Source organism: Calidris pugnax, unplaced genomic scaffold (assembly GCF_001431845.1).
Source record: "Calidris pugnax isolate Ruff unplaced genomic scaffold, ASM143184v1 scaffold39, whole genome shotgun sequence".
NCBI classification, from domain to species: domain Eukaryota; kingdom Metazoa; phylum Chordata; class Aves; order Charadriiformes; family Scolopacidae; genus Calidris; species Calidris pugnax.
In genome coordinates, this window is record NW_015090828.1 from 8,404,426 (window position 1) to 8,430,804 (window position 26,379).

Below are 26,379 nucleotides of genomic sequence, written 5' to 3' on the forward strand. Positions count from 1 at the left end.
GAGTTGAAGACCCAGGTGCTGGGGAACCTCTGCAAGCAGGAGCTTGCTGGAAGGAGTGAAAGGAGAGGTCATCTTTCCTGACTGGTTCAAAAAAACAACCCAAAACAAAAAAAACAAACCAAAAAAAACCCAAACCCAAAATTCCTATTTTTGTCTGGAAAAGCCTAAGTTAAAACCAAACAAAAACCAAACCAAAGCTATATTTAAAAAAAAAAAAAGATGGAAAAGAGGCAGGAGACTAAGACTCTTTCACTGCCACTATATTTTCTTTTCTCCTCTGGTTGGGAAGGATAAAGGCTGTTTGGAGAAGAGGGGAGAGATATATGAAGAGTATGGCACATCAACAGTCGAAGCTTCCCCATAAATTTGTTTTTGCACATTAGAAAACCTTTAAGTCAGAATAGTGGGGAAAAGGGATGACAGCGTAAATTTGTTTTTGCATATCAGAAAACCTTTAAAGCGAGTCAGAATAGTGGGGAAAAGGGATGACAGCAATGCAAGGTGTGATATACTAAAAGCAGTGAATTGTAAGGACTATTCAGGGACGCAGCTGAGTTAACTGGTTCATTTTTTAATGTTCTGTGGGAGGCAATGGTGTTGGTACCTTACTGCCAGGTAGCAGCTACTGACTTGGAGCCCCAGCTCAGGCATTTCAGGAATATCAGGGTTTGGTTCTCAAACCCCCCCGTATTGTTGATTCAGTTTACTTTTCTGGAGGCCTTATTTTGTTGTTCTTAACGTTCATCTTGCCAAAGGTTTCTGTGCACCTGGGAAGTCCCCGTTCCTATAGGGCTGGCTTGGCCACTGCCAAACCATACGGTGATGCCGGGCCATCTGTTTAGCTGTGGGACTGGGACCGCTGCCTGCGAGGCCACGGTAGAGGACTGTCCTCATGGCTGCAGGCTGTGTCCCCTCCTGGGAGTGGAAAAAAAGGCTGGCTGCTGCTGCCAGGGAGAGGAGGAGATGTGGAGGGGGTGTGAGACCCCTGAGTTTAGCAGAGGCACCCACTCAGCAGGGGATAAAAGGCACCTTATGGGAGGAGCTGAGCTCATGAGACCACACGAAGGCAGAGATAAAGCACATTTGGGATGCTGAGAGCAGTTATTGGAATGTAAGCAGTTAATGGAGCAGATTGGTGATGGACAACTTGGTTATAGAGGGGAGCTCCCTGCAGGAGGAGAAAATGGGCACTCAGCAGGGGATAAAAGGCACCTTATGGGAGGAGCTGAGCTCATGAGACCACACGAAGGCAGAGATAAAGCACATTTGGGATGCTGAGAGCAGTTATTGGAATGTAAGCAGTTAATGGAGCAGATTAGCTGGTGATGGACAACTTGGTTGTAGAGGGGAGCTCCCTGCAGGAGGAGAAAATGGGTGGCAGGAGAGGACACGGAGGGAAAAGATCTGTGAGGGTCTGAGCAGGTAAACAAGGAAGATGCTTTCCCAGGAGGCATGTCCTGAATGCCTCAAAGCGGAAAGTTACGGACGGACGGACGCTGATTTGGGAGCTGCAGCTGATTCTGGAAACAAATGGGATAAATACTGGCATGAGAGAGGAAAAAAAAAAAAGTTTAAATGCCTGAAGGGCACATCTGCTGCGGCCAGCGATTCTGCAGGAAATGCACTGAAACCAGAGCGAGAGGAGGAGGCTGGATGTAAACACGGCTCATGGTGACACCAAATGAGAGCCACGGGCCCGAGAAGCACCTGCCCAGGACGTGGCTTTCCCTCCTTGGCTCTCCAACGAGGTTGCTGTGTTTAACATGAGCAGTCCTGGCCGCGCCGAATAAACCATCAAGGTGTTTTGTGTTCTGAACTCAGAACTTCTACTCCAGAGACTTTCCTGTTGCTTTCAAGTGTGTATTTTCAGAGCAAGGGAGCAGCGGCGTAGGTCTGAAGCCCAGTCTGTTAGTCTGAAAGCTGAATAATTGCACGGTCATTAAATTTCGCACAAAAAGGAATTGACTCTAAAAAACAGCTGATATGTTATCACGATTAGAGCAATAGCAATGCCTTCTTTCATCACAATGAAGTTACATTGTTAGAGAGCATAATTGACATTTTTTATTGAAAGATTAAGAAGAATTTGTTTACAGCTTGCAAACAAAGGGGGTTTAATTCAACAAACTGCACCAGGAATAAGCAGTAAGTGGCATTTTCATCTGCTGGCTGGCTAGCGCTTTAGCTGCAGAATGCTGTGGATAGAGGAGTATGAAGGAATTTGCAGCTCCATATCTGCCCAGTAAAGCGTGCACCACGCTGGCAAACGCCAGAAAGCTGACAGGGAGAAACCTTGAGTGCAAAGAAACAAAAGGCTATAGTTAATATTAGCACCTTTTGGGAAGACTCTTCTGTTTCTGGAGATCAGCTTCATGCCGCCTGCTGTGCAAAGGTCAAGGTATGGCATTGCTGAGGATGCTTTTGCCACGGAGTCCTCGGGATAACACCTGTCAACTCAACTGGGTGCTAAAGTAGGTATCTGGGTTATTTTTGTTTCTCTGGGTTTATTGCTTCATGGTCTAATAGACTCAGGAGCTAAGTGGTACTGGCATTTCAAAGTGGCATGTTGTGATTGGAAGGGGGTGCTGTGTAAGTGTTTGGAAAGCAGATCCAAATGAAGCACCATCATCACCCGACTGCAGAGAGGCTCTTTTGCTCTTGAAATGTATTTGGGATCCTGTTTGTGCTGGTGGTTGTGTCCTACTGTCCAGGCTGCTCTCCAGATAAAGCCAAGGGTATGTGAAAAATTCAGGTTTGTTTTGTTTTGGTGGTGGTTTTTTTTAAGCAAACTCCTCTTTTGCAGTTGGAAATCGTTTGGATTTATTATCCCAGCTCTGCTCAAAGTTTGAGGAGTCCAGGTTGAACCCTGTCATTCTGAATATGCAGCGCTCCAGGGAGAGGCAAAGATCCATGTAGGATACTCGGGGTGTTGACAAATCTCTGAAAGAGGGTGCTTGTCCCACTGCCCTGGGTGGCATCTGTTAAACCACGTGCAATGACAGCACTGTGCAGGGGGAGGAAGGGCTTGACCAGGCTGATCCTAAAAAGCATGAAACCTCCTCACCTGCACCTCACCCGCACCCCTGCAAGGCTGGAGACCCCAATCAGTGGCAGCTTGATATTAAGGGCAGGCAGTAAAACAGCTGAGGATGTTTTCTGGGTATCATTTGTTGACCGGTAGCCACAGACTGTTGTTGCTGTTTTCTGTCTACAACATGTTTATAAGATAAAATTGGCAATTAAAATGTTTACATTGATGTCAAATGTCAGAGCAGAAATATCTGTAACCCTGTTGGGAGACAGAGATGCCCTGGGTGAGACCATGGGTCTGGTGATGCTGGGTCAAGCCCCAGATGGGACTGGTGAACTCATGGCAGCTGTCAAAGGAGCTACCACGGAATGAGTTGTAGTGGCCTAAGATATTGGGGCTTTTGTGAGGATACTTATGCTTTGCCAAAATTTATATCTTCCTGAAGGAAGAGTGAGATAAGCAGGATGGGGTTGTGTTGCTGCAGCAAGTGATGGGGACCACCGCTGAAATCTGGGGCCAGAGCTATCAAGGAGGAAGCCCACAGAGCTGGGTCACCATTTTAAAGCACTGAGATGACAAGAAAAACTTCTTGGGTTAGATTTCAAAAGAAAGCAATTCTCCATCACCCATCTCTTGTAGCTGTGCTGTGAAGGCAGACTCTCAGCTTCATTACCAGGAATGGGTCAGAGGGATGGAGAAACCTATTTCATTAAAATAAGAACTTTCTTTCTGACACATACGTGATTTTTTGAAAATTATTTATTCTCCCTCCACTTTTTTGGTGCGTGAAAATCTAAATGTGATAATAGGGGTCCAGAATCTCTTCTAGGTTTTATATTTGACCTGGTGTGGCAGGTTGACTGTGTCCAGCTGCCTGACATCACCCAGTCTGCTCTCAGTCTCCTCCTCAGCAGGATGGAGGAGAAAATAGGAGGAAGAAGCTCATGGGGGGACATAAAGATGGGAGCTGGCTCACCGATCACCATCACGGGCAAAACCGACTCTGCTTGGGGAAAATAAATCAAAACAGATTTGGATAGTGAGAAGCAAAGCCAAAATTACAACAACACCTTCCCCAGTGTAGAAGGGTTATCAGCGTGCACCAGTATCCACCAGTATGGATACCTGCTCCACCACAGTCTCCCCACAGGCTGCAGGGGAGCCCAGCTCAGGGCAGCTCCCACCTCTTCTCACAGAGAGCCCTCAGTCCCACTGCCACCCCTGGGCGCGGGTGCCCAGAAAGTCCTGGGAGAACTTGAGGGAGTAAATGTTGGGGTGGGGAGAGAGGAGGACCCCCAACAGGCCACACAGGTGCCCAGTGCTCAAAATCTGCGGTTGCTCCCAGATGATGCTCAGCTGCAGGTTCAGCACCTGTGACTCTTCCTGTACTGATTACTTAACACAAGTATGTTGCATTTCCAAGGCTTGCTGGGTTCTTCTAATTAGGATAATGAGCTGTTAGTGGGAGTCAGGTGTTTTATTTGCTTGCTAAGCCCTCTCTGGGGGTGTGTGTGGTTTTCTAAGGCATCCTGAGGCTGGGGGAGAGATGTGAAAACCTACAATTCTGCTTCCTTTCTCGTCGACAGCCCACTGTGATGAGAATGTGAGGAGGCAAGAGGTTGCTCCTGCAATGGCCACGTGGAAGGAGCCGAATGCCCTTGAAGTGCCTGGCTACTGCTGCTCCCCGTTGTGCAAAGTAAGTATGTGCTTTGTCACCTTTTTCTAGGCTAAAAGGTGAGGGGTGTTAACTTAATGTTGGGGAGAGCTCCCCACCGTGAGGATGTTAACCTGGCCTGGGAGAAGAGCCTCTTACGCTGGGTCTTGCTGGAGAAGGACCAGCCTAAAGCCTCTGCAATTGATGCCTGCACCCCTGTGGGTTTGGGGCAAACTGATTTTTGTTGGTATCAAATGCTGGATCAAAGAGAAAGGCGTGTGCTTAGTGGGAACTGGCCTCTTACCCTGGGTGAAGGGGTATTGCCTTGTTTTGAACTGGTTATTTTGTTTTGAACTGGTTATTAGTGGAAAGCTGCAAGAGAGGTGCAGGTCCCCTTCTCTATGCTTGGAAGCACCAGCTCTTCATTACTGTTTCACTGCTTGTATGGAAAAGGTGTGCTGTAATTAAAAGGCACCAGTTAGGACTGTGCCATTCAAACCTTGTTGGGACAGTGCACATGGGTGCACAGAAACCAGCTGTTTCCCAGAGGTTAACTGCTTTTTGCAAGGATGAAGGGCTTCCTTGGCTTTTGTAAGTCTTCCCACACAGTGGGTGTTCTTAAGCTCAACTTTGACGAACAAACTTTATGATCTGTGAGGAGCTGCAGATTTAGGAAAGTTGTCTCTATATAGTGCAATAAATTAGGTTATATTTTCCTTCACTTAAGTAATTGTTACTGCCTCATTACTTAAGTGAATTGCTGGTTATGCAGGCATCCTTTAACTTGTATTGAACTGCCTCTTCTCAAGATAAAAGATTTGAATCAAACAACTGCAAATACTTTAAACTTGTCGATTTAGGAAAGCTGTCTCTCTATAGCGCAATAAATTAGGTTATATTTTCCTTCACTTAAGTAATTGTTACTGCCTCATTACTTAAGTGAATTGCTGGTTATGCAGGCATCCTTTAACTTGTATTGAACTGCCTCTTCTCAAGATAAAAGATTTGAATCAAACAACTGCAAATACTTTAAACTTATTCCTTGACTTCTGAAATTTCGAAACAGCTTGTAGTCTATATTTTATCCTTTTCTTCAGTGTCTTTTCTTTTAAAGTTTTTTTTACTAGCATTGGAGATCTAGTAGAGTATCAGAAAACTGCATTTGTGTTTATTTCAGTTTGCTGGAAGTTCCTTGACTTCTGAAATTTCAAAACAGTTTGCATTCTATATTTTATCCTTTTTTTTAGTGTCTTTTCTTTTAAAGTTTTTTTACTAGAATTGGAGACTTAGTAGAGTATCAGAAATCTGCATTTGTGTTTATTTCAGTTTGCTGGAATCATAGAGTTATAGAATCATAGAATTGCCCAGGTTGGAAGGGACCTTTAAGATCATCTAGTCCAACCATCAACCTAAAATCACAGAGTTATAGATTCATAGTATTGTCTAGGTTGGAAGGGACCTTTAAGATCATCTAGTCCAACCATCAACCTAACTCTGATAAAAACCATCACTAAACCGATGTTTTATGAAATGAAACAAAATGCTTCACCTCCTGGTCAGGAAAGGAAAGGCAACTCATTGACACAAGGTTTGTCAGTATAAAACCACCACCCTTCTATTGCCTTATAAACTGGGTTTGTTGATATGCTTCTGTGTGCATATAAATATGTCTGTTTGTGTGCATGGTCTGCTTTATATGTGTATGATCTGCAATAATGATTTACAACCAATGCACTAGGAAAAAGTGGTTGCTTGTTGCAGCAGTTCTCACCTCAATGGAAAAAATGTTCAGCTAATGCAGGGCCCCAAGCTGAATCAGAAAACTGGGATGGTTATTGCTTTCCTTTGCAGAGATGTGAAATAAATTGTAATTCTGGCACTGGCGAGAGAGATGCTGCTGCGGTGAATGCCCAGGACAGGAGGGGGAAGAATAAAGAGATGAGTTTGGATGGATTACACTTGTATTTCATTTTTAGTATGTAAGGGAAGAGCAAAGTGGACTTGCATGCAAAGTGTCCAGGCATGTGAGCAGGCTGGGTCTCTGCTGGAAAACCTCTTGACTGAATTAATTTTAACTTGCATTAATACATGACACAGTGTCTTGCATAAACAGGAGTGTGTTGTGTTCTGTGCTGGCTGCTTACTGCCAACCTGACGTTGCTTTAACCACAGGCTTCCTTGGCTGGGATCGATGGGTACTGGCAGGATGGCTGGTGGCAATGTGGGTGGGCAGGAGCTTGTGCCTCAACTCCCTGGAGCTGTCACTGAGCGAGAGATGTTGTTATGGCTGGGGACTGGCTTCAGGACCCTGCAAACCTCATGAAGTTCAACCAAGCCAAGTGCAGGATCCTGCACCTGGGACATGGCAATCCCAGGCACAAATACAGGTTGCGTGGAGAATGGCTGGAGAGCAGCCTCGAGGAGAAGGACTTGTGAGTGCTCGTGGATGAGAAGCTCAACGTGAGCTGGCAATGCTCGCTGGCAGCCCAGAAAGTCAACCACATCCTGGGCTGCATCAAGAGAAGTGTGGCCAGCAGACTGTGGGAGGTGATTCTACCCCTCTGCTCTGCTCTGGTGAGAGCCCACCTGGAGCTCTGTGTCCAGTTCTGGAGTCCTCAGCACAGGAAGGACATGGACCTGTTGGAATGGGTCCAGTGGAAGGCCATAAAAATGATCAGAGGGCTGGAGCACCTCTGCTATGAAGACAGGCTGAGAGAGCTGGGGTTGTTCATTCTGGAGAAGAGAAGGCTCCAAGGAGAGCTTGTACATGGAGAGTTTGTAATGGCCTTCCAGTACCTGAAGGGGCTTGTAATGGCCTTCCAGTACCTCTCTACAGGAGAGATGGAGAGAGACTCTTTGTCAGCGAATGTAGCAATAGGTTGAGGGGTAATGGTTTAAAACTGAAAGAGGGGAGACTTAGATTAGATACTAGAAAGAAATCCTTTACTGTGAGGGTGGTGAGACCCTGGCCCAGGTTCGGCCAATGTAGCAATAGGATGAGGGGTAATGGTTTAAAACTGAAAGAGGGGAGATTTAGATTAGATACTAGAAAGAAATCCTTTACTGTGAGGGTGGTGAGACCCTGGCCCAGGTTGCCCAGAGAAGTTGGATGCCCCATCCCTGGAGGGGTTCAAGGCCAGGCTGGATGGGGCTTGGAGCAACCTGGTCTGGTGGGAGGTGTCCCTGCCCAGGGCTTGAAGGTCCCTTCCAACCCAAACCATTCCATGATTCTGTGATTCTTCTCTGGGGGCAGGGATGATGCCTGTGATCATCCACAAAGCATTTTAGCACAGCAGTGACTTCACTTTCTCTGCTGTGGAATGAAAGCTTTTGGGGAAAATAGTTCCCTGGTTTATCCATCAGTCCCACAGCAGAAGGGGCTGTCTCTTGCAGTTAGTCCCCGTGCCGTGTTTGGGCAACCCTGCTTTGGCGGGGGGGTTGGACTGGATGATCTCTAAAAGGTCCTTTCCAACTCTGACAATTCCGTGATTTTCCAGGGGAAGTGCTCACCTCTTGGAAACATGCTCCTGGGGCATAAAACCCACTTTTGAAGCAGGGACTGAGCTCCCTTCCAGGCGTTCCTGGCTGATCTTGTTTACCAGGGGAAGCATGAGCTGAAGCTGGTGGCTGGCTCTGCGGCAGTGCCTGCTCCTGTGCCTCCTGGCAAGGTGAAATTGCATAACACATTTAACCTCGTTCGGCTGAATTGCTTATCAAATCCATATCTCAGGCTGCTTTCAGATTTTCTTAGTGGCTTCTGCAGCCAGTTCAGCACAAATGAGCGACGGTTTCTCCTGTGCAAACACGTAGTTTCCTACCCTCCAGGGAGCTCCAAAAGGCTACTTAAAAATTTCCTTGTTAGTCAGAGGTGCTGTCGTGAACTGGGAATTTACTGTTTCTCAGAGACAGTGCTTTTTTTTTCCACTTTGCTTAAGTATTGGGAAAGGAAAATGCCATGTGGGCAAAAGTGGATCGATCATTTTTGAGACACTTAAAAAAAGAACAACAAACACACCTACAACTTCACTGTTTCCTTACAGAAGTAGAAAGAGTCTAGCAGCTGTGTGCATCAAAACTACTTGATGGACATGATTAAAACCAAAATCCCCTTCTTGTACAGGAGTCAAATCTGAAGGCAGGCTTGTGTAGAGCAGTAAATATTTAATGAAGAAATAGACAAAGCAGGAAAAAACAACCCCGCACCTGGGAGACTTGACGCACTGATTTACTTCAGTCAATTGAGACACTTCAGTACAGTTAAACCTGGACAATAAGATTAGAGCACAATCAAAATAGCTGCAAGTCATCGGGTGTCACGTTCAGCCTCCAGTAATTTGTCTTAAAGGACAGTGGCTTTCAAAGTAGCCTGCTGGATGCCTGGCAGCGTGCATTAGGTGCTGGTAATTAAATGGCTGCTGAATTGATCTCTTCCAGTAAAGCAGAAGGGACAATCCAGGGCTGGGTGTTAAGGAGGTAGGAGATGCTCACAGGGGTGGAGATGAAGAGTATGAAGTTGGTCGGTGTTGGGCAGCCTGGGCACAGCTCCTCCCGGGACCCCTCAAAATACCACCCCTGTGTCCACAAAAAGGGCTTGGAAATGGTGTGGGTGACCACAGGGATATCTGGCTGCCTTTCCAGCTCTGTGGTAGGAGGAAAGCTCATTCATCCCACTGCTGGTTACAGCCTCAAAGCTGGTCATGTGCTCTTACTTCTCCTTGCAAGGAACTGTTTAAAAATACTGCAGTTTAAACGCTGCAGCTGTTCTGGTTTGCATGGAATTTTTCTGTAATGGCTTTTAGGTTGTAGAATTAATTTTTTCCTGAGTGCCGTGCTCAGCGGCTGAAGACAAACCATTTTAACCATCCCCTAATTACTTTCAACTTTGTCACATGACCACCTCTTGCTTAAGTGTCTACTTTATTCTTTGTCACATGAACCACCTCCTGTTTAAGTGCATTTGGGGGTTTGCAACGTGTATGTGTTTTATTTTTATTGCACAGAACCAAGAGGACTTCAGAACAGTGATGTTTTGAACTTGATGCTTTTTGTAGCTTAAAGGAAATCTGAGGTAGTTGTTTCTGGTGAGTTTTGAAATATGCTGTAAGACAAGGGGTGAGTGGAGCCAAAAGCCACTTTAATGGTGGGTGACATTTTCAATTCACTTTTAAGTCACGATTTTGGCAGATGAAGAAAACAAACTTGTCTTCCCCTTGCATGTTCTTAAGGCAGGTGTCGTGTTAAAGAGCAGGCCATTCTTACTCGTAACCACTTTGCATATCTTGGACTTCCCAGACTTTTAGCTGGCTGGTTGAAATTCCTTGAGAGCCAGAGGGGATGGTTTGAATTGTTTTCACTTGATGAAAGATTAGTTGAAAACAACTGGAGCTTGTGTCCAAGCGTTTTTGCTGAGTGAGTAAGCATTCCTGCAGCAAGGTAACTGAGGAGAGCATCGGGTATTTAGGTGGTGCTTAGGTTTCTGAGCTGGAGGGGATGGAGAGCAGGGCTTGTAAACCTTGTGTAGAGGCAGCTCCATGAACACAGAGCCTGCAGGGATCGAGCAGTGCCAGGCTCTGTTCATACAGCAGATGTAAAGGCACACAGGCAGAAAGCAACTTTTTGCTTCTAACTTTTGATGGGGGCTGCTGCAGGGCAGCTGGTCGGTGAGGACATCTCCGGCAGCCAGGACTCCTTTGGCCATGCTGGGGAAGCAGGAACAGGGGTGGTTTTTGGTGTAGGGTTAAAAAGTCTGCCGTCTCCTGGGAGTGGTGGCTGATGGCATGGTCTTGGTGCCTCCTGGATAAGCTCAGGAGCCTCAGGGTTTGTGGGTTGTTAGTGGGAAGGGGTTTGGTGACTTATTTCCAGTAGGAGAATCGTGGAAGTCAGCACAAGGGTTTTGGCCTTCTCTGGAATAGCTTATTTGACTTGAGCTGCCGTGTTTGACAGAGATGAGTTCAGGCCAGAGCAAGCGTGGGAAAAGGCTGTGAAACCAGCCTGGGCTTTTCAGGGAAAGGACACCAAAAAAGACTTAAGTCTGTCTTGCCTAGTGAAGCAAAAGCTGAGTACGTACGGCGTTACTTTCCCCTGTATTTATAGAAAGCCAACGCCCGAGAGCGAGGAGAGCAATTTCAGCTGAAAGACGAGGTTTAGCAGATGACAGATGGATAGAAAACAGGAGCAAGCCTGGGCTGGGAATTAAAGATGTTTTCTGACTGGCAGAAGAGGAGGAGCGTGGCTGAACAGTGAGTTACCTCCGAGCGAGAGCTCGGTCAGCCCGTGTGAGGGATTGGGTGATGTTGCTGGTCACCATTGGGACAATGTGACCCTTCAGCCCCACGTTTCTCTGCCACTCACCATCTCCAACTGTGCCTGGTCACAGGGCAATGCTAATGTGCTGGGGAAGGCACGTTTGCTCGTTAGCTTACCAAACAAACGAGCAGGAGTAACAGATGCAGATCAGGGAATTTTCATCAGACTTGATGAAAATCTCACTCGGAACGAGCTGAAAGGTAAAGAGGGTGAGGTGGGGGAGGAAATCCTGCCCACCCTGCCTGCAGTGATTAGGGCAGTCTAAAGGAGGACGTGTTCTGCCAGAGCAGCTCCCGATTTTGGCCGGTGCAACCACTTTAATTAAAGTAGCACTGAAAGGGAAGCCGGAAACTCAAGAAACAGGTTTTTAATCACTTGGACTTTGGTAGACAATCTCTATGCAAATCACGCCTCCAGCATCACTGCTGTTTGCATGGGTATGGGTTCCTGTCCCTGCCGAGGGGCGAGGGCATGGGCAACAGCCTTGGGGGCTGCTGGCATCCCTCACCTCGGCATCTTCGCTTGGCCTTTGGCTTTCAGAGGGGCATTGCACCTCTGCTTATGTGGGCATGGGGCCCTCGGAGGCTTCGCACTGCTGGATGCCCTCTTGGGGTGCTGGGGAATGCACCCCGATGTGCCAAAACCAATGGGCAGCACAGATGCGGAGGGGAGGTCCCGTCTGTCAGTGTGGTTGATATGGGGGCTTTGCTGAGGGAATATGAACGTAAGATCCCCCAAAAGTACAAGAGTTGAAGCAATTATCCACCTTCCAGGGTGCCCCTGCAAGTCATCCTGGTAGGCTGGCTCCAGAGGAGGCATCACATCTCGGTGGGGGATACTGGGCGTTGGGGGAGGTTTCTGCAGTTTTGCTATTTTCTTGGAGATTTGAGCGAAGAGGCTCCTCTGAAAACACCTTTGGTTTAGAGGTTTGTTTTTTTCCAGTTGGTTTGTTTAGGTTTTTTTTTGGTTTGGGTTGCTCTTCCCATACCGCAGGGGCAGAAAGCCTTTCAGCAGTCTGTCCCCAAGGCACCGAGACCCTTTGGGGTACGGCAAAGCATTGCCCCCTCTTCCTCCTCCTCCTCTTCCTCCTCCGCGCTGTGACTGCCAGAAACAACCCCAAAGGGGGTTCCCTACCGCCACGTCCCGGTCGGGACGGGGGGGATCGGTGCTGCGGGCGGGGCCGGGGCCGGCCCGGAGGAGGAGGAGGAGGAGGAAGGGGAGGCGCTGGGTGGCGGCGCGGCCATCCCCGGGCGCCGCATCGCTGCGTGCGCGGAGCCGCCCGCTGCAGCCGGCAGGATGATCGCCGCCCAGCTCCTGGCCTACTACTTCACGGAGCTGAAGGAGGACCAGGTCAAAAAGGTAGATTAAACCCCCCCACGACGGAGAGCTACCAGACCGCTGCTTGATTTTTTTTTATATATTTTTTTTAATTTTTTTTTTTACCCCCCCCCCTCCCCGTCGCTGCTTTTATTGCTTTGTCCCCATAGCCACCCTGCCGTGGGAGACAGGGGAATGAATAAATCCCTTTTTTTAAGTCAATCCCCTCAAAGCACCCCCGGTGGGGAGCGGAGCTGGGGTTGGGTGCGGGTGATGCTCGCCGCTGGAGCCCAGCTCGGCCAAGGATTTTGGGGCGGCGTATCCTGGGGCTTTGGCTGTCAGGGGGGTTGGTGATGGTGGCGATGAGCCTTTCAGGCTTTTCCAGCATCCTTGGGGTAGGGGACTTCCCCTTCTTCCCCAGGGTGCCTGTGGGCATCTGTCACCCCCAGCATGGGGGTGAGGAAGCCGGAGAGCGGGTTGTTGGCGAGTTGTGTGTCATGCAGGAAGTGGCTGGCAGTTGTGCTTGAAAAGAAGAAGTATTTCTGCGAGCTGCTTTTCTCCTCCTTTAGCGTTAGGCGACTGCTGCCCCGTGGTTGGTACAGCCCTGGGATTCTCCACCGGGAGGGAGAGCACAGGATAAATACAAACATGGCAGTCGGGTCCTGGCCCAGCGTTATCCCAGAGCTGTGGGGAGTCGGGAGCCTGGGGCGAGGGATGTGGGGCCACAAATGGGGAGGATAATTGCAAATACCACCCGGCTGGGCTGAGGTCAGGAGGCAGAGCCTTCCCCCCCTGCCACTCACCCCGCCTCGGCACAGGGCTGAGTGCCGCCTGAAGGCATCCCCAAAATATTTTTTGGGAAGCCTCAGCGACAGCATTAGGAGGGCTGATTTGTAGGGGTTTGGGGACTTGTCCCGGTGGGAGAAGAGCACCTCTTCCCTTTGGGCTGTTCCCTGGGGACATCTCAGCTCCTGTGTGTGGGTGACCCATCCTGCTCCGCTCAAGACCCGCTCTCCTGCGCCTGCTCCTTTCCCGACACGGCACCACGTAGATTTTCCACGTCTCCTTCTGTGGTTTAGGTCTTTTGCTTTTTCCACCCGGTGGTTCTCTCCAGGAGAGAAGGCTGGGCACAGCCTTGCAGCCCCGTTCATCTCCTGGCCCCCCTACGGGGCTCTCCCCCTTTTCCCCAGGCTCCTTATTTTCCTTTTTTCCTGGGGGATCTGTGGGTGCTGCTGCTGGCACCAGGCAGACATGCCTGGGTAAGGCCTTCCCTGGCTGCCTGGGCCTCCTGTTATATTTAGAAACCCCAGATAAGCAGAAGGGTGTGCGGCGGCCGAGGAGCAGGGCTGCGTGGGGACGGCGCGGGGGGAACACGGGGGGAAAACCTGGGGGGTGTTTTTCGGGGGGTGTGTGTGTGATTATTTATTACAGGCTGGTTTGGCACCATGAGGCTGCTATTGTCTGATGGCACGGGAAATCGTTTGGTCAGGGAGTTGTAAAGCCATTCCTGTGGGTTTTGTCTGAAAAATAAAATAAATTTAAAAAGAAATATCCAATTTTTTTTAAAAAAAAAGCAGGCTACTGGTTTGGGAGGATGTAAGACATCTTTTTCCTGTTTATGTCCTTTTTGGAACGGATGTTGAGCCCCCTCGCCCTTGGCTGTCCTGGAGGGAGGGGGGGGTTTCTGCGGCAGCCAGAGGCTCTGCCCCACTGCTCTGCTGCCCCACGGCCACTGGGCTCCCCTCCCTGGTTCCCCGTGGGGTGAAGGGGGTCTGTGCCCCATCTCGGCACGCCGCTTAGGGGAATACGTGCCGGCATGGCTTCGTTGCAGGTCCCTCCCTCTCCTCTCTGCTTCCGGAAAAGCAGCACTTGCTGCTGGTACGTGCTTGTGGCCGGGGGGGGGCTGCTGGGGGGCTGCTGGCCAAGGCGTTGCCCCAGCTTGCCACCCTGCCCTTCAGGGCTCCTAGCCATGGTGGCTGCTCCGCTGCCTTGGTGGTCCATGGTGGCGATGGGCTCAGCATTTGGTGGCACAGGTGGCGGGTCACCTTGAGGATGCTACTGTGGGTCACAGGAAGGGTGGGAAAGGGTTAAAAGTGCCAATGGGGTGAATTTGGGAATGGATTTGTTACCAGATCTCCACTGCCCTGAGGCTGAATGTCCTTCTTGCCCTGTGACCCTGTTTCCTTCTTTTTTGGGGTTCCCATCCTTAACGTGGCACTGATGCTCGGCGCTGCCTTTCTACGGCTGGAGCCCTGCCGAGGGGCACAGATGGGACTGGTGGGTTCAGGCCCTCAGGGTACCTTGAGTTTAAGAACTAGTGCTTTCCTACTGCTTTTGCTGGATTTTATATACACCCTTAAGTTTGAGAGTAATTTTTTTTTTTCTTTCCAAATTTACAGTTTCTGGAACAGTTTTTTGGGATGAGTGGTGGCAAAGAGGGGGCACAGGCAGGGTGGATGTGTAGTGTGGAAGGTGTGGGTTGTTCACTGCAGGCTGGCAGCTCTGCAGCCCCTGCGATTTTTCATGGGGCATTTTCCCCTGAAACCACATGTACGTGCACTCTCACGTGACCCTACTGTACAGAAGCAAGCCAGCCACATACAATGCCCTCTGCCATGTCAATACGCCCGTGGTTTTACTCTAAACGGGATAAATTATCCAGGTGTTTTGGAAAACGCCTGTTCCTGGGATATTTGTGGTGCTCCAGGGCCAGCAGCGGGTGCTCAGCATCCAGGATTTTGCACAACCTGAAAATGGAGCCCCTGATTTCTCTAAAAGGCTGACTCCCATCCTTGGGGATGCGAGATGTCACCGGGTGTCCCTGGCGCCTCTGCTTTTGTAAAGGGGAGCTTTTGTCAAACCGCCTTGGAATACCTTCTGTTGCCAACAGGTTTGTACCTGCAGGAGCTGGCCCCAGCCAAGGGAGCCTCTAGGTGTTGCCCAGTTTCTGCCTGTCAGAGGAACAATACCTTTTTTTGTCATATTACCTGACAAAAGAAGGAAAAAAATAATAATCTTGTGATCCAGGGGTGACTTTTAAATGTCTTTTAACCTTGAGAAGAATGTGATGGAATAGGGTGTAAAATGTAGCAACTGGCATAAAAAAAAAAAAAGGGCCTGTAGTGGTGACCTGCTAGTTTAAAGGCTTTTAAGGAACCAATCTGATAAATCATCAGTAAGCACAAACAGTTTCAGCATGTCTAAAGTACTTGTTTTAACGCGCCTTGGCTCCTGATGGATCTTCCTGATGCTGAAGGGAGGATGGAGCATATGATTAGCTCTGCAGAAAAAATGTTTACATGCTGAAGGGTTTTTCGTGCAAAGGCTGTGTCAGTCAAATAGGTGGTAATGATTTCTGAGATTTGTTGTGGGAGTGCTCTGTTCTTGGATACCACCGGCTGTTGTCAGTGTCCCGGGGAATGAGGCGTGTGTTTAAGGAATGGCCCTTAGTGCTGCCTGTTTCATTATGCACTTAGAATTATTCACAACTTCCCGTGGAGGCTGCTGCAGTTGCTGGAATTTTAGAAACTTCTTTTCCCCCGAGGACAAAAAGAGTCTTTCCTACGTAGCCAAGAAAAATGAGGTGCATGTGGCTTGGATTATGAAATCCTATTTTTAAAGAATTGCTCACAGATTCTGGCTGGCTGGTATTTTTATTTATTTTTATTTTTTTAAGAAAAAAGTAAGAAAGGAAAAGCGATGGAGCCTCTTGTCGGGCTGCTATAGTGGCACTCTGGGAAGGTGCCCTTCCTGAGGGGGTGGCTGTGAGATGGCAGCTAAATAAAGGAGCGTTTTCTGCTCCGTGCCCACATCACTGCCTGCCTGAAATTGCTCCTGCTCTCCATCCTCCCCCGGGAATGGCTGGCACCCATCTCCTACGGGGCTGCAGCCACAGGACCCTCGTTGGGTCTTCTCCCATCTCTGTCCCTGCTGGTCCCTCAGCTGCTTCCCTTCTGATGAGGCTGAGATTTGCTTTCTGATCGGCTTTTATTGCAGGGAGTTATTAAACCTCCATCCTGTAATCCAGCCACCAGCTCTCTCCTCCCCGCTCCAACCCTGAGTTATTTATGGCTATTTGCTGAGGGTTTTCCCTCGGAGTGCTGCCTGTGCTGTCAGTGCAGGAGAGCAGGGCTTTTTCCCTTAGAGCTGCACTGCCAGAACGCCTCACCATTTTCCTGCCTGGGAGAAAAAGGAGGGGGGGGAAAAAAAAAGAGCAATTTTTTTTTTTAAATTAAAAAGTACATTTCTTCTAAATCTAAAGAAAAGAAAAGGTAAATGGTTGACTCTGGAGTCAGGTAGAAGTTACAGCCTTCAAGCCCCCTTTCAGAACTTTTTAGTTCATCTTTTCTATTGGAGGAATCAAATCTGCACACAATTGCAGATGTTAAGTAGGCTACTGTGAACGTTCCAGATAGACTCGCTCCTCACCGCTATTACCTTCATTGTGGTTCAATTAACCCACATTATCCATATAATAATAATAATCCAGTCCCAAAGTCAAAATCTCTGCAAATGTTTTCAAACACAAAAGAATTTACTCAGAAATAGTCACTGTCTGGAAAAACTACTAGTAAAATTTCCTTGTTCTCCCACGAACACATTAGAAAAGAGAAAGCCTGGGATGCAGAAAACCAGTAGCCAGGATAATTTCAAGGTCTCCCCTCTTCAGAACAGTGTTCTGAAGTTTAGAGGATTTGTATGCAAGGCATTAAAAGCTCCTGCTACATTCATAATGCAATTACATCCATGTAATGCCTCTTGCATTATTTGTTTTTTCCTAGAACATCTGAACCTAGGGAGCAACGGGATTGTCATTTTGGCTACTACAGGAAGACTACTAGAGTGACCCTCAGAAAAATGACCTACTAAATTAGAGGAAGTATCATTCTGAAAAGAGTTTCCATGTGAGATTACACACAAAGAAGAATGAAAAGAGGGGGGAAAAAAAAGGAAAAAAGATAAGCCTCTAAGTCTTTCCTGGACAAAGCAGTCCAAATAACTACATTATTTCTCCCCCTCTGCCCCATGAGTCTCAGCGCTGAAGATGGCCTCAACGTGATGATGCTCTGCGACGCGATGCGATGCTCCCTGCGTGCAGGAGGGTCCAGCACAATTATGTAAGGGCGCTGCCCGGCGCTCATTGGTTTTTCACGGGAGCAAAAAGAGCCCTCCCTCCCCCTTCTCCCTCCATGAACAGGGGCAGAGATGGGGAGAACGGGCTCGTCTGGTCCTGACACTGCAAACGCCAAACCTGCGGTCGCAACAGGGCTGCTTTTTTGGGGGGGGAGGGGCGTGTGTGTTAATCTTTCAGCCCTGTTTTTGGGAGGAGGATGTGGTGGAGGGGCTTTGCAGAGGGGTATTTTAATCGCCCAGGGAAAGTCTGACTGTGTGAATGATGTGTTAGTGTAGCTTTCACTGGGGGATTTGGGGAATCTGAGCGGCAGTGTGGGCTGCTGAAAGCTCAGCCTTAATAAGAGGGATCCCCCCAGCCTTTAAAAGGGAATAACTTCATGCTCTGACATCATTGGCTTGACGCTCTCTGCTAAAAAAAAACCCCACCATAAATATGGCAGGGTTTGCTGTGGAGGACAGACCTTTGTGCTCAGCCTGACACCAGCCTCTGCATCCATCCCCACAGCGCCTGGGGCTGCAGAGAAGGGTGCATCCCATCCAGGTTTTAGTTCTAGGTTTTTGGTGCATGACACCAGTGGCTGGCTGTGGTTGTCACTGGAAACCTGTCGGGGAGACACAGGCCACATCTGGGATGTGGGGATGCTGCCCTGGGGTCTTGCATTTGGCCTCTGTTGCAGAGTCACGGAATCACGGAATTGTCAGAGTTGGAAGGGACCTTCTAGAGACCTTCTAGTCCCACTCCCCTGCCAAAGCAGGGTTGCCCAGAGCACATCACTCAGGAGCATCCAGGGGGGTCTTGAAGATCTCCAGAGAAGGGGACTCCACACCCTCCCTGGGCAGCCTCTTCCAGGGCTCTGCCACCCTCACCCCAAAGAAGTTCTTCCTCAGATTTGAGTGGAACTTCCCATGTTCCAGCTTGTGCCCGTTGCCCCTTGTCCTGTCACTGGGAACCGCTGAAAAGAGTCCGGCTCCATCATCCTTCAACCCACCCTTTAGATACTTGTCAGCATTAATAAGGTCTCCCCTCAGCCTTCTCCAGGCTAAAGAGTCCCAGCTCTCTCAGCCTTTCCTCATCCAGGAGATGCTCCAATCCCTCCATCATCTTTGATGCCCCAGGCTGGACTCTCTCCAGCAGTTCCCTGTCCCTCTTGAACTGGGGAACCCAGAACTGGACACAGGATTCCAGTTGTGGCCCCACCAGTGCAGAGCAGAGGGGGAGAACGATGTCCCTCAATCTGCTGGCCACACTCTTCCCTACTCAGCCCAGGATCCCACTGGCCCTCTTGGCCACAAGGGCACATTGCTGGCTCATGGAGAGTTTACTATCCACCAGGACCCCCAGATCCTTCTCCTCAGCAGTGCTTTCCAGAAGATCCACCCCCAATCTGTATTGGTGCCTGGGGTTCTTTCTCCCCAGGTGCAGGACCCTACATTTGCCCTTGTTGAACCTCATGAGGTTCTTCTCTGCCCAGCTCTCCAGCCTGTCCAGGTCACGCTGGATGGTGGCACGGAGAACCTGGGCTCAGCTCTTCTCCTGTTCGATTGCATGCCTGCACCATCCCTTCACCGGCCTGTGGAGCAAACGTGTGGTGTCATTTCATACTGTTGCCCTTAGCGTCTATCTGATGACTCTTTTGCTCTTCCTTTCCCACTACTGGCACCGAACGCTTCCCAGCTTGTGCAGCTCCTGGTGGTGGCCCCCACAGTTCGGGCTTGCCCGGTCCCCAGCCCGGTGGCCCAGGCTCAGGCTGGGTAGCCACACTCCATCTGTGCCTTCCTCCCTTCTCTCCGTAAATGCTTGGTCACGGCGGGAGGGCGCCTGGCTGGGGACGATACGCTATCTTTGGTGCAGACCTCGGCTACGTGCCGGCAGGAGGACTTTCTGCAGGAGCAGTTAACGTCGGCGCTGGTTTTACAGTCAGTTTAGGGTTTAATTGCATTTTGATTGTCTGCATTTCCTTTGAGAATGACATTATTCACGGCTTCCTGTCTCAAAGTCCCCGGTCTACGGAGGGCAGGCAAACACACACACGTCCCACATGGGGTGTTTCGTTGGGACATTGGTCCTGTTAGGACATAACGCCAGCTCAGAGATGAGTTGCTCTCAAGGCTTCCAGAGAAGCAAAGGAAACACGGGTGGCCTTGGCACAGAGGTGGTGGCCTAGGGTGTAAAAGGAGGTGGCTTTTCCAGTTTTGCCGGGGACTGAGTTTTTGCAGGGTGTTATTTTCCTGGTCCTGCTAAGCTGGAAGCAAAAGTGATCCCAAAGGTGTGGCTTCAGTCTGAGGCTGTTTGCAGAACCAAATTTCCAAGGCAGATAATGAAGCAAGGCAAGAACAGACTGGCAGCTGAGGTAAAAGGGGTGGGACATGTGCGTTTAGCAAGAACTCCCCAAGGCCAAGTTGTATTTTTGAGGCATCAAAGTATCCCTCACTCTTCCTGATGCTGAAGATGGGTATAATATTACAGAAAGCAGTACTAGTGGAAAACTGGAACTGCCTCCTTTTTCCAGGAAGGTAAAGAAGGTTCCTGTCTTGGGAAGGAAGGCACAGGGGAGAAGTCAACAGCTTTTTATTGGATGTTGTACCTTGAGGAGGAAGACACTACCTGTCCACAGCCAAGTTCTGCCTCTCCTGGCCTTCTGGCTGTGATAGCTTTGGAGTGGGATAGGGAACATGGTCTGCTACACGGAAATCCTATCTCAGCCTGGGGTATAGCCCCAAAATCACTGTGGCAAGTCCTCCACAATGAAAGGCTTTAAATACAAGGCACCTCTGTGGACTGCAGCAACACCCACATTACCCCAGTGAGGACAAGGTGCCAAAAGAGGGATTTTTGCCTTCAGCTGTTCAGCTCATGGACTGTCAGGAGAGCTGAGAAGTGGGGCAACGGCTGGAGATAGCAGTGAGATGCTGTGGGCAAGCTGGTTTGGGTGGAAAAAAGTTTTGTCACAGTGGTGCCCAGTGACAGGACAAGAGGTAACGGGGACAAACATGAACGTAAGAAGTTCCATCTAAACATGAGGAGGAACTTCTTCACTGTGAGGGTGGCAGAGCCATGGGAGAGCCTGCCCAGGGAGGTGGTGGAGTCTCCGTCTCTGGAGACATTCAAACTCTGCCTGGACACGTTCCTGTGCAACCTGCTCTGGGTGGACCTGCTTTGGCAGGGGCTTGGACTAGATGATCTCCAGAGGTCCCTTCCAACCCCACATCATTCTGTGATTCTGTGAAAAGAGGAGGCAGAGTGATGTGGGACTTGGGAAGGCAGTAGGATGGGGTGGGCTTCAGCTCACTTGCCACGTTTTCCTTGATTTTGAGTCAAAAGACAAGACACCAAGTGTGTGGCTCTGTTGTCAGCTTGTCCAGAGCCCGGGGGAGAAGCTGGGGATATGTGCTATTCTTGGAATGAAAGAGCTGTAGCCCCATTTGGGCATCTCAGGGCAGTCTTTCACCCCGTGGCGGTGTTTGTCTTTTTCCCCAGATCGATAAATACCTGTACGCCATGCGGCTCTCTGACGAAACGCTGATAGACATCATGGCTCGCTTCAGGAGAGAGATGAAGAACGGCCTCTCCAGAGATTTTAACCCAACAGCTACAGTGAAGATGCTTCCCACGTTTGTGAGGTCCATTCCTGACGGTTCAGGTAAGGAGCTGAGTATTTTCCCTATTAAACACGGTGTGCTTCGTGGGAAACCTGTTATAAATGCACCAAGAACAAGAGCATTTTGCTTTCTGGCAAGCCCAGAGAACATTTTGAAGACAGCCTCCCCTCTGTGCGCAGGTCTGTTCCCACAGATGCTGGAGGATTTTGTGTTTCCTGTGTCAAGCCCACTTTGATGCCAACGGAAGAGCCCTTCCTAGCCATCAGCCCACTAACAGTCAATACATTTACGCTGAGATTTGTCTGCCAACCGTCAATACTTCACAGAGGAAGATGTTTTTGATTTATGCAGTTCACACTCAGGTGTTCCAGAGTGTTGGCAAACACGGTGGCTTTTAGTCATTTGCCGTTTGACTCAACATCTCCTTATTTTTTTCCCCCCAGTGGAAGTGTGAACCTTATATGCTGAATTGGAGTTTCCTGGCATTCGTTTTGCTTTTCGTAGCTCCCTCTTGCAGACTGCCTTAGGGCAAACTCGCAGGACTCGAGGGGGCTGCGGTGTGTGGCTCTGAAGATGCTGCTCTGGTTTATTCAGCTTTTTCCACCCAGATGCAGGACTTGGTTTTTCTGTGCTCACTGTACGTGATAAAAGTGGCACGGAGAGCTACCAGATACCAAAAAGGTGTTGTGTTGCTATCTGAGATCAAGGTTGCCCCTTATTACTTACTGCAGTGTTTATAAAAAAATAAATACAGAGTATAGATATGTATTTATAAACAGTATATAATAGTGTTTATTATTTAGTGGTAACACTGGATTTCCTTCTTGGGTAGCATAAGTTGTTGGTGCCTACAGACACAAATCATGTCCCTGTGTGTAGAAATTGCACAGGTGCAGGAACTGCAGAATGCGGTTATCTGTTTTGATGCTTTTTTTGAGTTAAAATCAAGAATTTTCTCCAGAGGTCCCTTCCAGCCCCATATGATTCTATGACTTTATGAATGTGTTGGGTGAAAGAACATGCATCCTGGTGCTTTGTGTTACTTGGCGCTGTCTGGCAGGTGGAAATCTTTGATATTTCTGCTTTGCTGTTGCTTTCTGCCACCTTAAGCTTTTTAGTTGAAACAGGATTCTCTGTCTTAAAAAAAAAAACAACTGGAGAAGCAGCTTGAATCCTGTGTTTCCCTTAATTTAAAGCTATTGGCTGTTACCTTGAAATGTTGTGTTGGAATTCACAGCCTGTTGAAAAAGCCAGAAGCTGTTGGGTGAGGGGCTCTAAGGGTTTCCAGGTGAGGTGACTGGAGAGTTTTTGCGTGGAACCCCCGGCATTTTTTACTGAATTTGAAACCCCCATTTTCTCCTTCCCATGTGTTTGAGTGCAGACCTGTCCCTGGCAGGCGCTGCAGGTCTGCAAATCTGAGCTGCTTGCAGCCAGGCAAATAATGGTGCAGATTTGTTCCGTGGCACAAACTTGGAGGGGGGGATGCAGAAGGGGATCTGGCTGGGGAGAGGTGGGAGAGCTTGCTGAGAGCAGTGGGTAGCGCTGCTCAGAGCCTACGCCTGCCTGGTTTGTCAAGGCATTCATTTCGGATCATGTATTACACACCTACTTAAAAATAAATAAAAACCAACCCAACCCTGTGTGTTGTGTTGTGCACGAGGTGCTGTGTTCTTGGTCCTGTGCCCATGGGGCTCCTGCCAGCCTCCCCGGGACGGGCACACTGTGGGCAGCATCTTGGCAGCCTGGATGCTCCAGGATTTTGCCCCAGACAATTCCTGTATAACACAATAATAATCCCCACACCTGCCTTGCAAAGTGTCTGTCTGTCTGTGAGGAATGCAGGCACAGCCCTGCCATCGTTTTGCCCAGGAAAGGCACGTTCTGGCCCCAGTTTGTGAGCGGTATTTGCTGGGGGTGGGGGTGATGGCAATTTTGTCCCTGACTCACCTGCCTGTCCCTGCCACCTCTGGCTTGGCCGTCACCAAAAGGCTCTGGGGAGGCCCTTCCAGATGTGTCCCTGTGTCCAAAATAGGGGTTTGGCTCCCGAGCCGATGGCAATTCTCTGCCTTCAGCTGTCCCTCCGTAAAAGCCAGAGGCTGAAAGCCTGCCCTTTTCTCTCGCCCCTCTCTAATTACTGCCTTGTAAGCTCTTTCCTCTGAGTCTGGTTATTATTATGAGAGCTGACTATTCAGGAAAACACTGTTGTTTAGTTTCAGACCTGTGTTTGTGTACTTTATTAACAAGGAGTTTCTGAGTAATAATTTGGGAGACTCTGGAGTTGTTGCTGTTAGCAGGGTTTTTTTTGCTTCTTTCAGAGTTGCTAAATTTACGAAAGCTACGAAGTTTTTTTATCCAGAGTGCCCAGAACTGTATCTCGAGCTAATTCAAAATGCTTTCAAAGCAACTTCCTAAATCAATTTACAGCAGGTTTGACTGCATCTTGGTGTTATAAAGCATAGATTAAGTGCTCCTGCTTGGTTAAATTCCTGGAGTACACTGAAAGAAAACGGCTACTTTGCACACAGAAAGCTTTACATTCTAATTCAGAGTTTGTTCTTCTCTTTAAGTGGAAAGGATGGTCCTTAATAAATATTATCTTGCGAAGAGCTTAATGGTGTTGAAAATCAAACACAGTAATTACTGCCAGGGAAGGTATTTCTGAAGTGTGGTGTTTGTTTGAGGTATGTACCAAGGTGCGTTTAGGCTTGAAAAAGGACCATCTGGCCCAGTGTTGATTTTTCTGTTATTTATTGGAGGTAATGGCTTGCGTTTGACAAGTGATGCTCATACAGTAAAGCTTTTTCGGGCATTTGGCTTAATGAGACACTTGCGGTAAATGTATTGCTTCTGGTCTTGTGGTGGTGAAGGAGGTTGTGAGTTACAGAATTTGTTATGCTGAACCCGATAATTGGGAATTGCAGTTACAGTTTGGGTATGTTCATGGTTTTTGTTCATACTGGAGCAAAGTGATGGTTAAAGCCACGCTGCTCAGGAGGAGGTAGGGAAGCAAGAAGGAAAAGTCACGTTGCCATGCACTGAAATCAGGGGGGGTGTTAGTTGTGGGGCTCCCACTGTCGTTTTGCTATGTTTTTCTGTATGGAGCTTATTGTTCTTTGTGGTTTCTCACGTGACAGTGTTTTGTTGCTGTATTACGCTGCAAACTTGGAAAACCATCAGGGCTTTTGCAGTGTCTTTGCCTCTCAGGCTGGTCCTGCCTGGAGGGATGCCCCGAGCATCCAGCTCATCACCTTTGCTGAGCAGGATGGGGCTCCTGGAGATGCAGGGGCTGATGAGGTGCAGCTCTAATTTAAGCCCCAGACTTCAGGAGTTTTGGTCTGAGATTGGATAGGATAATCTCAGAGGCAAGTCCGGGTCTGGAAATCCTCGTGGAAAAATTGCATACCTGATATTTTGATGACAGCGTGGGGCCACAAGGCTCTGAGAGCTGAGTTGAAGTTTGAGGTCTTCTCAACTGCTAGAGGTCTTTCCACACTGGATTTAGATAGAAATGGAAAAACGGTGATGTTGGGAACAGTCTTCCCAAAGTCACAGTTTAAACTTGGAAGGCAGAAAGAAGAGAGACCAAAGAGTGGCGCAGGATGGGCAGGGCAATATGCATTGATGGTACAGGACTGGGGGGAGACAGCTCATCCCACCGGGGCCTGGGGCACTTCTGGCACTGCAGAGAAGTACAAATCGATGAGAAAACAGGGATGAGGAAGGGCCATGTGCCTCTGCTTCACCACCCTCTCAGCAGCCTCGGTGAGCCCAGGGATGCCATGCACAGGCAGGGATGCTGGCAAAGAGCTTTGGTGATTTAACTGCAGCCGAGACTGTGCGTGCTGCTTCCCTGAACGTTATCTTTCTGCAGACTATGACGATCCCAGTCTTTGTTTGCTCCCTCTTTGATAAGGAGAGATAGCACAAGCCGACCTGTCAAATATATTTGCCTTGCTCTCCAGGGAGTGCTGGAAGTGTCACTCCTCAGAGAGCCACCGCACACGTCCCCGGTGCCTGACTTGCACCTTGAAGTCTGTGGAGGTGGGGAGGTAGTGGATTTGGCTTTGAAATCCAAATCTCCCTCCACCGCAGGGGGAGATGGAGGTATCTTCACTCTTTCCCTGGCTCCCTGGGAGTGATTGAGGAGCCCCGTGCAAGGGGTGACAACTTCTGAATAACTCCTGCAGCACTGCAGGGCCACCTCCTGATTTTTCGCTGTTGTTTCTCTGAGTTCTCTTTTCTGACTGCAGTTTGCCATGAGTCTTAGTTTTAGGGGGTGGAATAATGTGTGTAACTTGTTGATTTTAGGGTAGTGCACCGTCCAGCCACACTCTCTGTTAATTGCCGAAGTGACACAGGTTTATTTACAGCAAAAGACTGCTCGTTGGTGGTCTGACATCCCTTGGTTGTGCTGTCTCTGTTTCCAGCATCTTTTTGGCTTTCTCCTGAGATCTTTGCTCTGTCTGGATACAGACTGTCCACTCTTAGTCCATATTTTTTTTTTAGGTATGGTGGCTGGCGTTGCCATTGCACCAACTTCACGTTAAATTGTAGGGAATCAGGCTGATGCTTCACATGGGTGCCCTGCGGCTACAGCTTCCTTGCTGTAGGCACTGGGCATCTGCTGATGCGTTATACTGAGCAGAGCTTGGTGTTTCCCAGATTTGTGTTGTGTACAGTCTTTAATTGCTTGTGTTCTTATTTTCCACATAGAGAAAGGAGATTTTATTGCACTGGATCTTGGCGGTTCCTATTTCCGAATTCTCCGGGTGAAGGTGTCGCATGAAAAAAAGCAGACGGTACAAATGGAGAGTGAAATTTATAATACACCTGAGGATATCATGCACGGCAGTGGAACACGGGTAAGCACCTCTTCCTTAGGATGTCTCTCTATAGATTGGCTGCTTTCATGCTACCCTTTTAGAAAAACACCACAAGAATGAACTTAGCATCTTAAGAGTTGCACCTACGGTGTGCACGGACTCGACGGCAGCTCTTTGTTGATAGTGAAAATAAGTATTTAATTTCATTCTGTAATAAGTATTACAGAATCACAGGATGATATGGGGTTGGAAGGCACCTCTGGAGATCATCTAGTCCAACCCCCTGTCAAAGCAGGTCCACCCAGAGCTGGTTGCACAGGAACGTGTTCAGGTGGGTTTGAATGTCTCCAGAGAAGGAGACTCCACCACATCCCTGGGCAGCCTCTTCCAGGGCTCTGCCACCCTCACAAGTAGTGTAATAGACCATAGATGAGTGCTGCAAATCTGCTGTCATTGTGTGGGATGCTTTTGGCTGACTCAGGGGAAAAAATGGCCTAGAAGTAAAAATTCTGACT

General features: G+C 48.8%; 1 protein-coding gene across 1 annotated transcript in view; it reads left to right on the top strand.

Moving 5' to 3' along the window:
• Nucleotides 1-12,209: 12,209 nt before the first annotated feature.
• The window catches only part of LOC106887075 (hexokinase-1), a 47,240-nt gene continuing 33,070 nt past the window's right edge, over nucleotides 12,210-26,379 (top strand). The window contains exons 1-3 of the mRNA XM_014940429.1: nucleotides 12,210-12,350; nucleotides 20,920-21,082; nucleotides 25,755-25,903. Coding sequence (XP_014795915.1) covers nucleotides 12,288-12,350; nucleotides 20,920-21,082; nucleotides 25,755-25,903 — 375 coding nt within the window. The 5' untranslated portion in view covers nucleotides 12,210-12,287. The remainder of the gene's footprint in view (nucleotides 12,351-20,919; nucleotides 21,083-25,754; nucleotides 25,904-26,379) is intronic.